Source organism: Marmota marmota, unplaced genomic scaffold, assembly GCF_001458135.2.
Source record: "Marmota marmota marmota unplaced genomic scaffold, marMar, whole genome shotgun sequence".
NCBI lineage: Eukaryota > Metazoa > Chordata > Mammalia > Rodentia > Sciuridae > Marmota > Marmota marmota.
The window spans coordinates 4,031,868-4,045,749 of NW_025999863.1; the positions used below are offsets into that span (position 1 = coordinate 4,031,868).

At 54.4% G+C, this 13,882-nt stretch overlaps 1 protein-coding gene across 3 annotated transcripts in view; it reads right to left on the minus strand.

The window, feature by feature from the left end:
* The window catches only part of Slc25a23 (solute carrier family 25 member 23), an 18,066-nt gene extending 5,051 nt beyond the window's left edge, over positions 1-13,015 (minus strand). Inside the window, exons 1-11 of one of the 3 annotated variants that reach the window (XM_048812601.1) lie at positions 12,633-13,009; positions 11,446-11,572; positions 10,797-10,884; positions 10,309-10,420; positions 9,172-9,330; positions 8,934-9,086; positions 8,601-8,708; positions 7,408-7,575; positions 2,634-2,784; positions 1,368-1,548; positions 147-996 (exon numbers count right to left, since the gene is read on the minus strand). In XM_048812601.1, the coding sequence (XP_048668558.1) occupies positions 828-996; positions 1,368-1,548; positions 2,634-2,784; positions 7,408-7,575; positions 8,601-8,708; positions 8,934-9,086; positions 9,172-9,330; positions 10,309-10,420; positions 10,797-10,884; positions 11,446-11,572; positions 12,633-12,788 (1,572 nt within the window). In that variant the 5' untranslated portion in view covers positions 12,789-13,009 and the 3' untranslated portion in view covers positions 147-827. Of the gene's footprint in view, positions 1-146; positions 997-1,367; positions 1,549-2,633; positions 2,785-7,407; positions 7,576-8,600; positions 8,709-8,933; positions 9,087-9,171; positions 9,331-10,308; positions 10,421-10,796; positions 10,895-11,445; positions 11,573-12,632 lie in introns of those variants that run through there. The other 2 variants (XM_048812605.1, XM_048812609.1) reach the window with 2 other exon arrangements.
* Positions 13,016-13,882: the final 867 nt, after the last annotated feature.

Genomic DNA, 13,882 nt, shown 5'->3' on the forward strand with positions numbered 1-13,882 from the left:
GATGCTGCAGGGTGGGGGTGGGGTGGTCTGAGGGAGCAATAGCCCCACAGGGCCAAGAGGGGTGTCCATGCTGGGTGGGGGGTCAAGCATCCATGCAGTCACAGGAGACACATCTCCTCTCTTGCCACCTGGCCATGAGCTACATGAAGACATGGGAAAGAGCCCCTGGGTTCTCTGGAGCTGGCAGCTGGGCCTCCCCAGGTCTCCCTGGTCTGTGTGATCCTGAGCCATGGTAAGCTGCAGTGTGTCTCTGGGATGGGGACATGTGGGATCACGGTGCGGTGATTGGCCTTTTGGGATCTAGACTGGGGGTCTGAGCATTTGGGAGGTAAGGGTCCAGGCGTGGGATCCAGTGCTGGCAGGACTGGGTGTGGGGACTGTCTGGAATCTGGACTCCAGCAGCTGCACCTGCCAGGACCCGCTTGCTGTGCTGTTGTGCCCACATTTGTGGTTTTAGGAGCCAGAATCCAGTGGGTTGGGACTTGGGAATCCAAGATCCAGTGGTAAGGGGCAGAGGGCACAGTGCTTGAAATGTAGGGGTCCAGCCGTCGAAGCAGAAGGATCTGGGACCCAGTGTCAAGGTAAAGGAATCAGAATCCAGTGGCTGGGGTGAGGGGATCTGGGTCCAGTGGGGGGGGGCGGGGCCCAGGATCCAGGCATTGCACTGTCAGGATCCGGTGGCTGAGGTTTCTTGACATCCAGAATCCAGCGGCTGAGCTTGGAGACGGGGCTTGAGGCATGGCGATCTGTGATTCGCCAGTGGGGTTGGGGATCTGGGACCCAGTGCTACACAAGGACACTGGATCTGGTACCTGAGGGAGCTGGGGTCAGGGTGATGAGGTATAGGGATGTACATTCCTGTGGTTGGGGATTGGGATCCATTCACCACGTTGTGGGGGATCTAGTGATTTCAGACGTGGAGGTCCAGGACCCAGTGGGTGGGGCAGGGAAACACAGGATCCACTTTTGGAGCGTAGGAATGCAGGATCTAGGGGTCTGGGAAGGAGGGGATGAAGGGCTGAGGTGTTGATCATTCTGGATCTTGTGGTTCAGGTATTAGATTTAGGTTGCTGAAGTGTGGGATCCAGCAGTTGGGGTACAGGGATCTGAGATCTAGAGTTGGAGTATTGGGATCCATGGCCAAAGTGTGGGGACCCTGTGATTCAGTGATTGGGGTCTGGGGGTTGAGGATCCAGGATTCGGGTACTGGGATCCTGTGGCTGGTGTGTAGGGATCAGTGGTTTAGGCAGGGGAACTAGGATCCGTTGATTGGGCCACTGGTCTCCTGTGGCCAAGGACATCAATCTGGGGGACGTCATGACTGGGGTGACGGATCTTGGGGGAGGGATGGGCTCTGGGTCCCTCACCTGGACGTGACCCCCAGGGCCTGCTTCATGTTCTCGTAGACCACGTAGGAGATGCTCACAGCTGGAATGACCTTCATGAAGTTGGGGGCAATGCCCCGGTAGAGGCCCCACACTCCCTCCTGGGACAGGATGTGGCGGAGCAGACTCATCATGGAGAGCTGCGGGGAGCCCTCGATGGAGGCTGGGAGGGGGTGGGGGACCAGGTGAGGCTGAAGCTCCTCCTTCCCTTCTCCCTTTTACCCCTCAGGGCTGGGCCAGGTGGCCACTGCCACAGGAAGGAGAGGCTAGACTAGAAGTTGGACCTACCACTGAATCAGGACTTTTTAGTGCCCCCCACAGTGCTGGGAGGGAACCAGGGCGTTGTGCATGCTAGGCAAGCACTCTCCCACTGAGCAACGCCCTGGCCAGAGTCAGGACTTCTATGGTACTTGAAACTGGCTGTCAATCTTGAGGGCCCCAATTTGGGGATAAATTGAAATGGAGTGGGTGTGCAGTATGTGTGGTGGGAGGAGCTAGAAGTGCCCTAGTCCTGGAACTCAACGCCCTTCTCTTCTGGCTAACTCCTAGTCATCTTCCCAACCTCTATTCCAAAGCCAGCTCTTAAGGGGGCCCTCCCTGGCACCCCAGTCCAAGTCAGGATCCTCTTCCTCCCCTTATTCAACCCTTAACCAAAGGTTAATTATGGAATGATTTATTTAGCATCTTTCTTCCTCTCCAGCCTGAACTCCATGAAGGTGGGGACCATGTCTGTCTCATTCACTCATACCTCCCTGGTATCACAAAATACAATTGCTAAAATTCCCAAGGAAATTCTTAAAACAGATTCAGGGACGGGGAAAAGAATCCATAAAAGAAAATTTCAGAGAAAAACAACAACCAGCCTGATCCTGAATTTCTTTAACCCAGGTTCTTAGCCTCTCCCCAACCTGGCCTTGCTATAACTGAGCCTTGCAAATAGGAGCTCAAGTTACCAGCCCAGAAAGGCTCCACAATGGCCAGTAGCAGCCTCTGGCTACCATTGCTAGGGAGCTTTGCCAGGACTCTTGCATCTGTTCTGCTAGTTAATCCTCAGTTTCTTGTGGATAAAGGACTCCCCTTTCAAAGTCACCAGTGAGTAAACTGAGGCCCAGAGAAGGGGCAGGACTTATCAAGGCCATTCACATCCAGGAGGACTCCAGCCTAGGACTCCACCTGTGAGGAACTGGGGAAGAGAAGGTGGACCCCAGCTGGCCACTCCCCTGCTCCATCCTCCCACCCAGGCCTCACCTTGGGCCTGCATGCGGGTCCGGACCAGGGCCAGGGGATAACTGGCTATCTGGCCACAGGTGCTGGAGATGGTACCGCAGGCCAGGAGCACGAGGATCCCTGGGTTTGCCGATTCCTGGCTATATTGCTGGAGCCAGTGGTTCTTCAGGGTCTGGAGTAGAGAAAGGAGTAGGGTGGGTTGGGAGGAGCAGAGACCAGGACCCTGGTTCCACAGACCTGGTGGCCAGCTTGGTATCCCCTGGCAGCTGGTGCCAGCTGAGTGCACAGTGCATCCTGGGCTCTGCAGGCACTTGAGCTGCATGCCTTCACTTAACCCCCACTGAGACCCTCTGTGACAAGGAAGCAGAGTCCCTGTGCTCTGCATGCACTGGTCCCTGGAACCTGTGCATCCGTTATCTTCCGTGGCACACAGGACTTTGCTAAATTAAGGCCAAGGATTTTGAGATAGGAAATATCCTGGCTTTCCTGTCTGGGTTCACTATCATCCTTATCAAGAGTCAAAAGGTGGGGTGGGTGTAGCTAGGCTCTGGGTTCCATTCTCAGCACCAAAACAAACAACAAACAAAGAAAACCAGAGTCAAAAAAGGAGATGTGAAGCTGGGTGTGGCACACACCTATAATCCCATATACTTAGGCCTGAGGCGGGACAGACATCCCAAGTGTGAGGTCAGCAACTTAGGCCTTGTCTCAGAATTTAAAAAGGGTGGGGGTGCGGTAGTTAGGGAGCACTTGCCCAGCATACACAAGGTCCAGGGTTCTACTCCCAGTTAAAAAAAAAAAAAAAAAAAGAGATAATGAAAACAAAAGCAGAGACTGGTTGGTGGATGAGAAGATTCTACAATTCCTCTGAATGTGGAGGGAGGGGCCGCATGAGCCGAGGGAATCATGGAAAGTTGCAAAAGGCAGAGAAACGATTCTTCACAGCCTCTGAAAAGGAGGCAGCCACATTTCATAAAGCCCAGCAGGACTCACATTTTGAACTTCTGACCTTCCTAATTGTAAGATAATAAATTTGTGTTGTTTTAAGCCACTAGGTTTGTGGCAGTTTGTTTTAGCCACAGGAAATGAATATGAACCGAGCACACCCTCCAAGGTGGGTGTCCGTGGCCTCCTCTGTGGTGTCCCTCCCTTCTCCTTTATTGCTTTGGTTCAAACCTCCTGAGGGCTGCCTGCCAGCACCCATGGAGCTGCCCCAGGACCTTCTCTGCACCCATATCAGGATGCTCTGAGCACTAGGAACCGGAGGCAAGTGCGGGGAACCTGCACCCCCAGAAGCAGCCATCAAAGCTCTGGCTGGGCGTATTAGTGCTCCAGCCCCCACCCTTCTGTGGGGCATGTTCTGGCTCTTCAGCCAGAGGACCCCAGAGGGACTGAGCTGTGCTTGCCAAGAGTGGCAACTTGCTTGGTAACACACCATTATGAGCTGTGAACCCCCACCCCCAGGATATGTGCCTATCTTTTTTTTTTTTTCTTCCTGCAATACTGGGGATGGAATCCGGGGCCACACAGACCATGCAAGCACTGGCCCCTGAGCTACACACCAGCCCTTGTCATTTTACTTTGAGACAAGGTCTTGCTAAGTTGCTGAGGCTGCTCTAGCACTTGCAGTCCTCCTGCCTCAACCTCCCAAGTAGCTGGGATGACAGGCAGGTATCACTGCACCTGGCTGTGTTGGCATCTTAGGACATGGTCTTTGCAAATGTAACTGGCAAAGATGAGTAGGGTGAACTCTCAGTGCAGTAAAAAGAGACTGCAGAGATACCCAAGTTAGAGAAAGCCAGTGACAGGAGGCAGAGGCTAACGTCTCCAGTCAAGGAATGCTGCTGGGCTCCTGGAACCCCAGCTGCTTGGGAGGCTGAGGCGGGAGCATTGCTTGAGCTCAGGAGTTTGAGGCACTTGGGGTGACACAGTGTGACCTTGGGACTGGTGTCAAAAGACAGACAAAAACAAAAGGAATGCCAGCAGTGGTAAGGAGCAGACGCTGGAGGCGGTACTGGGACTCCCTCCGACAGGTCTCAGGGGAGTATGGCTCTGGACACTCGAATTTGGGCTTCTGACCTCCAGAGCTGGGAGACTGTCCCTTCTGACTGCTGTAACTAGCCAGCTGGGGATACTTTGTTGCAGCAGCCCTGGGAAATAGACATACATGCTTTATCCCCCTGCCTTTCCTTCTCACCACCCTGTCTCTGCAGCTGCTCTCAGAGCTCCAGTGAAGACAATTAATCCTACTATCTGCATTTTGTAGAGGAGAAACTTAAGGCTCAGGGAAGTTACTTGCTCCAAGCTACAAAAACAAGGTAAGACTCAACATTCAGAGCCAGCGACTCCAGAACTGTGTGTTTAGTCTTCAGGTGGCTAATCCCTTCTGAAGCTGCTGTCAAAGCCTCTGTATCTTTTTTTTTGGGTGGGGGTGGGGGTGGGAGGGTGAGAGGAGGGTTCCTGGGGATTAAAACCAGGGCCTGGTGCCTGCTAGTCAGCCACGCCCTCACTTCCCTGCCAAGGACTTTGTTAGGATAAGACCTTTGGTGCCTTGTCACTAGGGTGGCTTGTAGGTTTCATTTCCTGTGTCAGCTTTAATTCATTGGTAAATGTCTGCCTGGAACCAGAGGTGTTCTGAGGGGGACTCAATGCTGGGATAGATTAGTCATGTCTGGTCCAGGTGTAGATTAGAAAACATAGGCAAGTGTTTACTGTCTTTGCAAATAAATTAATTAAATCAAAAATAATATGTAGCTATTTTATTTGTTTTGTATTGAGGCGGGAGTCTCACAGGATTTTATGTTGCCTAGGGTGGTCTCCAACTCTGGGCTGAAGTAATCATCCTACTCCTGCCTCCTTCACCAGGCCCGCCTTTGCCATTTTAATAGTCTTCTTAAGGTTCAGACCCTAATTTGTCAAATAGATGTTAACTGAGTTATTAAGAGCTGTTCTGGAGCTGGGGTACAGCTCAGTGGTAGAGCACTTCCCGAGCATGTGCAAGGCCCTGGGTTCCATCCCCAGCACAGGGGTGGGGGCAAAGTGGGAGAAGAGCTGTTGTGTTGAAGAGGTTCTAAAATAATTGTTCCATCACTTTACTGCAGGACTTGTCAGAGCCTTTAAGGACTAACATAGACTTCGAAACTCCAAGAGGGCACAGGGCTTCTTAAGCTTCTTAGCCACGTGAACTCCCTTTTTTGGGAGAAAAATGTATTAAACAGGGTCAGATCCCATTTCTGCTCACAAACCTCCATGGTTTCCCATTGCACTTAGGAAAAACCCAAACCCTCACCATGGAGTCCGGCTGACCTTTCTGGCCTCACCTTCTGATCTGCCCAGTTCCCTGGGCTGATCAAGACGGGGGGGCCCTCTAGCAGGCCAAGTTGGTCCCTGCTTTGTCTTGCTGGGCCCCTGCTGCGCTCCCACTTCTTGCTGATGTCATGTCACTGGGCTCCAGTGCCACCAGCCCAGAGGTGTCCCCCCACCTCCAGCCCACCACTGCCTATGATGGCAAACCCTGTCCTCCAACTTCTGGGAGCTTCTGGGAGCTGAGACTCTTATTTGTGGGGTGATGGGCTTCCGGGTTCACTGGGATGAGTGTCCCAGGAGGGCAGGGGTTATGGAGGGCTCCTTCTGCACCCTGTGGCGGCGAGCACCCAGGCCAGGCGCACGGCAGGTGCTCACTGGACAGAGGCTGTGGACGTGTGAAGGGACAGAGGAACGAGTGGAGGTCTGAACACACGGTGTGTGAACAGGGCCTGTCTCCTTCCCCTGTCCTGATGCTGGGAACTGGGGAACGTGGGTATGTATGGCAGGAACAGACTCAGACCAGGAAGGATGATATAGTTTGTGGGATTCAGTGCAAAACAAAAACAGGGTCTTTAAAAAAAAAATCATTGAGAATTTCAAGATGACCTAAGCAGAGAATTGCTCAAGTGTGGGCACCTCTGAGCCAGGACCCTTGGTGACTGCTCCCACACTCAGGGAGCTGGCCTGTCTTGGATAGAAAGGTTTGAGGAGGCCAGGCACCAGGAACTGTGGTGCACACCTGTCATCCCAGCAACTTGGGAGGCTGAGGCAGGAGGATCACGAGTTCAAAGCCAGCCTCGGCGACTTAGTGAGGCCCTATGCATCTTAGCAAGATCCTGTCTCAAAATAAAAACATAAAAAGGGCTGGGGATGTGGCTCAGTGGTTAAGCGGCCCTGGGCTCAATCCCCAGTACCAAAACCAAACAAACATACAAGCAAACAAACAAACAAAAACTGGGAGGATTCCGGGGGATCTACAGCTGTCCTGATTGGAGGACTTGATGACCCCAGGAGGAGGCTAAAGCAACACATGAGACCCACAAGGAGAGACAGCAAAAACTCCCCACTCCCGCGTCCCTTGATGAAGGGCCCAAGGTGCTGGTTGCGGGGCTTGGTTTCTCTAGTGACGGTAGATGCTGAGATGTGCAGGCCCTGAAGAATTCATCAGCCTAGGAACAGAGCCTGGGGCTGGTCCATGCTTTGGGGAGATGTACACCTTGGAGGCTCATCTTTGCCTGCTCTCAGGATTCTTGTGAGCTAGAGTGGTCCCCAACTCCCAGGTGACCACAGAGGGCTGAACTGTAAGTCAAACTTTCTTGCAGCAGTTCATGGCCAGATGGGGAGTCCAGCACATGGAGGGGTTCCCCAGGGTTCCACACCCATGGTGCTCCTCACCCCATGATTGTCCTTCTCTAGATCGGGGAGGTTGACTGAAGGGTGTCCTGTGGGCAAATCACAGAGGGCAGAAGGGGCGGGGGCTGCCACAGACCTCATAGACGGCCAGATCGATGCCCGCGTAGGGAATGATGCCCAACACATTGGGCAGGTAGCCTCGGTAGAAGGCGCGGGGCCCTTCTTGCTCCAGGATCCGCAGTGCACAGTCCAGCAGTCCCTTGTACTGACCAGTCCGGCGCAGGGTCAGCCGTGTTTTCAGCACCTGGGAAAACTCAGTTATCCCTGGAAAAGCTGGTCCCCATCCCCTGCCCAAGTTGTCACATCCAGGAATGAAGACCTAGAAACAGTACTCCCAGAAGCAGATCCACCAACTAGAGTGACCTGTGGCAGCCACCATTGACTGTCCCCCAACATCTAGTTCCCTTCTTCCCGAATAACAGAAAGATAACTTTGGCAAGCACATAACCACTAGAGATAAAAACTACACTTCCTGCCTTCCTTAGTGGCCACATTACCAGGTCCTACACCATGAAACAGAAGGAAAAAGGGGCTGGGTTATGGCTCAGTGGTAGAGTGCTTGCCTGGCACGTGTGAAGCACTGGGTTCGATCCTCAGCACCACATACAAATAAATAAATAAAACAAAGGCATTGTGTCCATCTACAACTTTAAAAAAAAAAAAAAGAAAGAAAAATAGAAGTAAAAAGAGCTAAGAGCTATGCATAACTTTCAGAGGATGGTGTTCCCTTCTTTGTGGCTTAGTCCTTCTCTTCTGGAACTGAAATGTATGAGCAGAGCACAAGCAGCCATGTTGATCCATGAGGTGAGTGCTACCTTCCATGTTAGTGGAACAACAAGGTAGACAGAAGGACCTGGGTCTCTACTGCTCTGAAGCCACCCTTCCAGGCCTGACCTATCATCTCAAGACTTCATTCATGTTATTTGAATTTCCCGCCATTTTCAGAATCTTAATGATATACAACCTGAAACCTGAAATGATTTATCTCAAAGTAGCGATGCTTAGAAAGGATACTCCCTGTGAACAAGCATTCTGTCCTCGGCGAGGCATAGCCCTAAATGGCTGAATGCCTGCCTACTGTCCAGTCTAACCAGCGCCATGGTCCTAGACGTTATGGCTGAGACTGTAGCACCTAGGTAAGCCAGGCAAGTGATGGTGTTGCTCTCAGGAGCCGGGGGGGTCCCTAACCAGGGAGCGGCAGTTACCATCCCCGTGCATGGTGTGGAGTGAGGAGGGAAATCACCATGACTCTCCTCCCAGAGACCTCACCTCCATGGGGTAGATGATGGTCTGGGCTGTGGCACCAGCCAGGGAGCCAGCCACGAAGCGCTCCTGCACCTGCAGTGTCTCCTGCCGTCCCCGGATGGCGTGCTTGATCTGACGGAGGCAGACATGGGGGGCAGACCCTCAGGGGTGGGGCCTTTCATGAGCTCTACTGTCCCCTGGCTTCCACAGAACTGGACTGCTGTGGGCATTGTGCAGGGACAAACGTCTATTTCTGGGGGCCCCAACCATCCCCCACTCACAGGCCCACCCACAGGTCCTCATATTTACCCCAGGCTTCCCCATGCCAAGCACACCCTTCCCTACACCTGCCCTCACCTGCTCATAGGCCATGAACTTGATGGCTGACTCAGGGGCGATCTTGAGTACATTGATACCATTACCACGCCACAGGGAGAGGATGCCCCCCTCTTGGATCATGCTCCGTAGACCCCCAAGGATGTTCAGTCTGTTGGTCTTTGAGGCATGAACCTGAGCAGGGAGAAATGGCAGCCTTGTGATTCCCTCCTAGGTCCTGGGCCTGGGGGAGCAGGCAAGTCCCTCTGGGGCCCCTCACCTGCATGAAGACCTTGAGGCGGTCCAGAGGAGCTGTGCCTGTCCGCGACACAGCGCCTGCCACTGCACCAGCCACCAGCTGCTTCCACCACATGCCCGTCAGCTTCTCCTGCTTTGAGAACTCATCTGGCACTGTCAGGCATTCGCCAATGTCCAGAACCTGAGGACATCGGCGAGGTGTCACGTCATGATGGCATGTTATAGTGGAGGTAGGGAGAAGCAATTCTGTCCTTGGTTGGGGAGTCTCCTCCACGAATCCCAGGACACCCCAGGGAGCCCATCAATGGATCTTGCTGGGAATGCACAGAAGAACACTCTTGGATCCCACCAGGTGCCATCAAAACCCCCAAGCCAGTGGCTAAAGGATCTACTGAATCCCACCTAAGGAGCCATCAGATTCCACCAAAGGACCCACAAAATTCCACAGGAAGTTTGTCCAATTCCCATCAAACGATCCCATCCAAGCATTTGCCACATAAAGATCTCCAGAGCTATCAGATCCCACTAAAGGTCTCCTTAAAGGGCCTCCCATGGAAAGATTCCAGAAGATTCCTCTAGTAATACACAATATCCTACCAGGAACTTCTCCTGTGAAGACCTCAGCAGATCCCTCTGGTGCCTCATAAGATCTGAGATCTCCACAGGAACTGTCCCCCAGAAGTCATCGTCCCTTTAGAGCTCACTGATAGAACTGATTACTTCCTACTTCCTTCCAGTGGACCCCACTGGACCCCCCCACCCAAAGCCATTGGCTTTTTAACTTTTCAGGTCAGTAGCAGAATCCATTATTCAGGCAGAGAGAATCTGGCAGAAAGGGAGCTGTGTGGGTTGAGGGTGGGAGGCTGGAACCCCATCTGGTGAGTTCTTTCTTCCTTTAGCCTCCAACCCTTCTGTCTGCTCCTGGAGGCCCCTGATTGAAGCCCAAGTAAGTCTGAAGGGCTTTGATCAGACAGCAGAGACACCCCAGGCTGCTGGACCCCAAATGAAGGAAGAAAGGAACACAGCTTCACCCCCCAGCTGCTTCCAGTTCCTTCTCCATCTCACAAGTCCTGGCTCAGCCCTTCCAAGCCCCAAGAAGCCTCAGCAAGCCCACCAGGGAGGAGGCGCAGCTCCCCGGCTGACACAGCCCCCATCTCACCGTGGAATGCTTCCAGAAATAGAGCACGTCCTCCACGTTTTCCAGAGAATGCAACAGAAAGTGGTCACGCCATTCCTGCCAGTCGATGGTCATGGTGCCGTCACGGTCCATGCTGGAGTTGGGGTGGGGACAATCTCAGTGCCTTGCTCTGAGGAGAGGTGCTGCCAGGTTTTGCAAGTTTGGGGCACACTGAGAGCTTCCCACGCTTCTCGGACTGTTCTAATCACACTCCCGGGTTGTCTGGTGTTGGTCCTCCATACCAAGCCTACTGGGTACTCCCATGATCACCCTTGACTTGCAGAGGGAGAGCCTGAGGCTCAGAGATTCAAGCAACTGGCTCAGGATCTGTCTGACTCCAAAGCCCAACTCAGCTCTACCCTCTCTGGAACTGGGCCTGGGGCCCAGAATATGGAGGTGACTGAGGAGTCCCAGGGGCCTGCGTTTCTGGGATTTCTGGGGCCCAGGATTCTGAACCTCCAGTGACTTACCTGTGTAGGATTTTCTCTGCCTGCTCCAGTGAGATGGAAATGCCCAGAGCTCGAAAACTCTGCTGAATCTCAGAGACATCAATGTGACCTGGAGAGGGCTCAGAGGTTGGAAAGAGCGTGTGTGGGAATCTTGGGGTACCCCAGGACCACGGATCAGGGCAGGCTGGAATGGGGCATGGACTAGCAAGACCAGGAGGTCCAGAAACCCAGGGTGAGGTTTGCACCCAGGGTTTTAGGGACTGCTTGGAGGTGGACTTAGGCAATATTGGGGAGTCCTCTGGTCCATCAGTGAAGGGATCCAGTGGCAATGATAGGGGTCCCTATGTCACAAGGGATTAAAAGACAATACTTAGAACAGAACCCACAGATGATGCTTAGTGGGTATCTACCCCATAGGAAACCTAGAAGCAATGTGGGTGAACTTTGTCTCTGAGAAATAGGTACCTAAGGGGAAAAACAGGGGTCCCCACTCAGGAAGGGAAAAGGAAGTGGAATGGGCTGGCTGGGACTTGAACCACCTAGTTGAGGGTGAGGAGAATTCCCCAAAATAGCTGGTGAGTCATCAGGGAGAGGCAGCCCTGCCCCCTCCTTCAGCGCTGCCAGTTCTAACCCCATTGGCCCCATCCCCCTGCCTGCAGACTGGCTTTACCGTCCTGGTTCCGGTCAAGGCTGTGGAACATGAGCAGCAGGCGCTGTTCCCGCTCCTGCAGGTAACGGGTGAATTCCTCCAGGTTGAACCCGCTCTCTGGATCAGTGTCACCCTCAGGGGAGATGCCCTGGCAAAGGGGAAGGGGACAGAAGGGGCTCCATGAGGCTGCTCCCCCATCTGGAGAGGGCACAATGAGCATTATGCCACAGGCACCCTGAGCCCCCAGCACTTGGAGGAGGGGTACAGGGTACATCATCCCCCTCCCTTGATGGGCTCACTTCCCAGCAAGATGCCCAAGACCACAATAGGCATGTGAGGTGCCTGGCATTGTCCAGTTTTCCTGGCAAGCAAACTGAGGCTCTGCAAAGTCAAGAAACTGGTTCAAGGTCACAGAGCTGGGAAGTGGTAACCTTGGGTTCTTGTCTCCAAAGCCTGTTCTGTCTCTTAAAAAAAACCTGTTCACATGGCAGTTTCAGGGGTTCCCTTTAGGAACAGCCCTGGACAATGAGGGGCATGATGGACCCAAGCGAGCTACCGCAGGGTCTCCGTATTACCCATCTGGGAAGTGGGAGTTGGACTAGAGGTCTCAGGGATGCTGTGGAGCTGCTTCAGGGGCATCTGGGAGCTAAAGGTATGAGGGACACCTGCAAGGAAGGGGAGGGAAGGCAAGTTTCTGCCTTGATCCCCAGCTGAGGGTGGCCTCGGACAGGTTGGAGTCCCTGGCTGGGGCAACATGGGGCAATGAGCCAGCCCAGGAAAGGACAGGCAGGGAATGTAAACAGAGGGACTGGCTGGGAGGGCAGTGGGTGCCCTGAGAGTGCGGAGGGTGTGTCCTCTGGATGTGGGAGCAGGCCATGTCTTCTTGGGTTGTGCAAAGGCCAGAGGAGGGTGTGTCACAGTCAGTGGGCAGAAAAGCGCCCAGCTCTATTCCCTGGCAGGCATCCCCCACCCTCGAGGGTACCCGGAGCTGGCAACCAAATTGCAGGCCTGGGGCCTTGGCGGCCCTGTCTTGCGATCCCGTTAAGCCAGACACGGGTGGGCCGGGGGAAGGGAACCGAGACAGGGGACCTGGAGTCCAGCCACAGGTCGTCAGTCCCCAGCGGCTCCAGCCGCCCCATTCAGAGGCTCGGGTTACTGGGCCGGCAGAGGCCACGGTGCAGCGCGCTAGAAGGGTCCGGCGGGAGTACCTGTTGGGCGCCACGGTCTGGGTCGCCCCCGCCCAGCCTGGCCAGTCCCTGGCGCAACTCGTGCACGTCCACGCGGCCATCCTTGTTACTGTCCAGCTCCTCGAATAGACGACCCCAGCGTTGCTGCCGCTCCGCGTCACCTGCGCCCCCCCGCATGGGCTCCTGCCCGGGGTGGGGGGGAGGGGAGGCCCGGCAGCGGCGGCCTCAGCGGGGGCTTTACGGCTCCCCCTCCCCCCCGAGACCCTGCAGGGCTAGCTCCGCGGCCACTGGCACCGCAGCCTCTGCGCTGCCCGCCGGGCTCTGGCACTTGCTAGAGGTGCTAATTGCTAGCCGTCGCCGCCTGCTCCAGAAGTTGCGTCTCCTCCTCCTACCCGCATGGGAAGGGGGTGGGGTACCGAGGGCGGAGCTGGGGGCGTGGGGAGGGATGTCTAGGATGCTCCGGTTTCGCACAGCCCAAGAGCCCCAAGACTCCTCTGGGAAGAGAGGATAGGTAATTCAGTGTTTTCAGTTTTTGTTTTAGAGTTCCACCTGCTTGCCTCAGTTTACCCTTTTCCCTTCCCTAAAGAGAGCGAGGGAGGGAGACGTTAGGGATTGGGTTTCATAATCTCTTTTCACTTGACCTCCCTCTCCTGCTAATCCTATTCAAGAACTAAAGTTCTCGCTTTTTCCAGACGTACGCAAGAACCCTGAGCCGGCTAAGCTCTTCGTCTGCCCGCCCGCGCATGTCAGATTCCCCACTCAGTTACAGAAACAGAAGATCAAGAGGCGTTGCTCGGTGTTCCTTCATTCTGCCCGCGCGCCTTCTTTCTAGGCCCCACTCAAACAGGGAAACGAAAGATCAACACGCGGCGCGGCTGCACAGTCGCTTTCCTATTGGTCAGAGGCCCCTGAGCTGCGCGGGTACGTCCTTCCCCGCCCGCCCACCTGGGCGGAGCCTCCAGCTGACCTAGGCTGCCTTAGCTTTTCAGTGCCACCGCCCGCCAGGCAGTCTTAAAGGGGCGGATCCAGACGCCGAGCTGACTGCTCTCTCGTGACCCGCCTGGCGGACATCTGTGTCCTGGGCGCAGATAGGGGTAAGGATTGGGTGGCGGAGCACTGGAGTTGGGACTCCAGCCAGTCGCTCTCGATGCACCTGCCGAGCGTCCTGCCCACTAGTTTCGGGTGCAGTTTCTCGACTCACCATCAGAGGGCCCACTTGACAGATAACAATATAATAATAATAATAATAATAATAATAATAATAATAATAA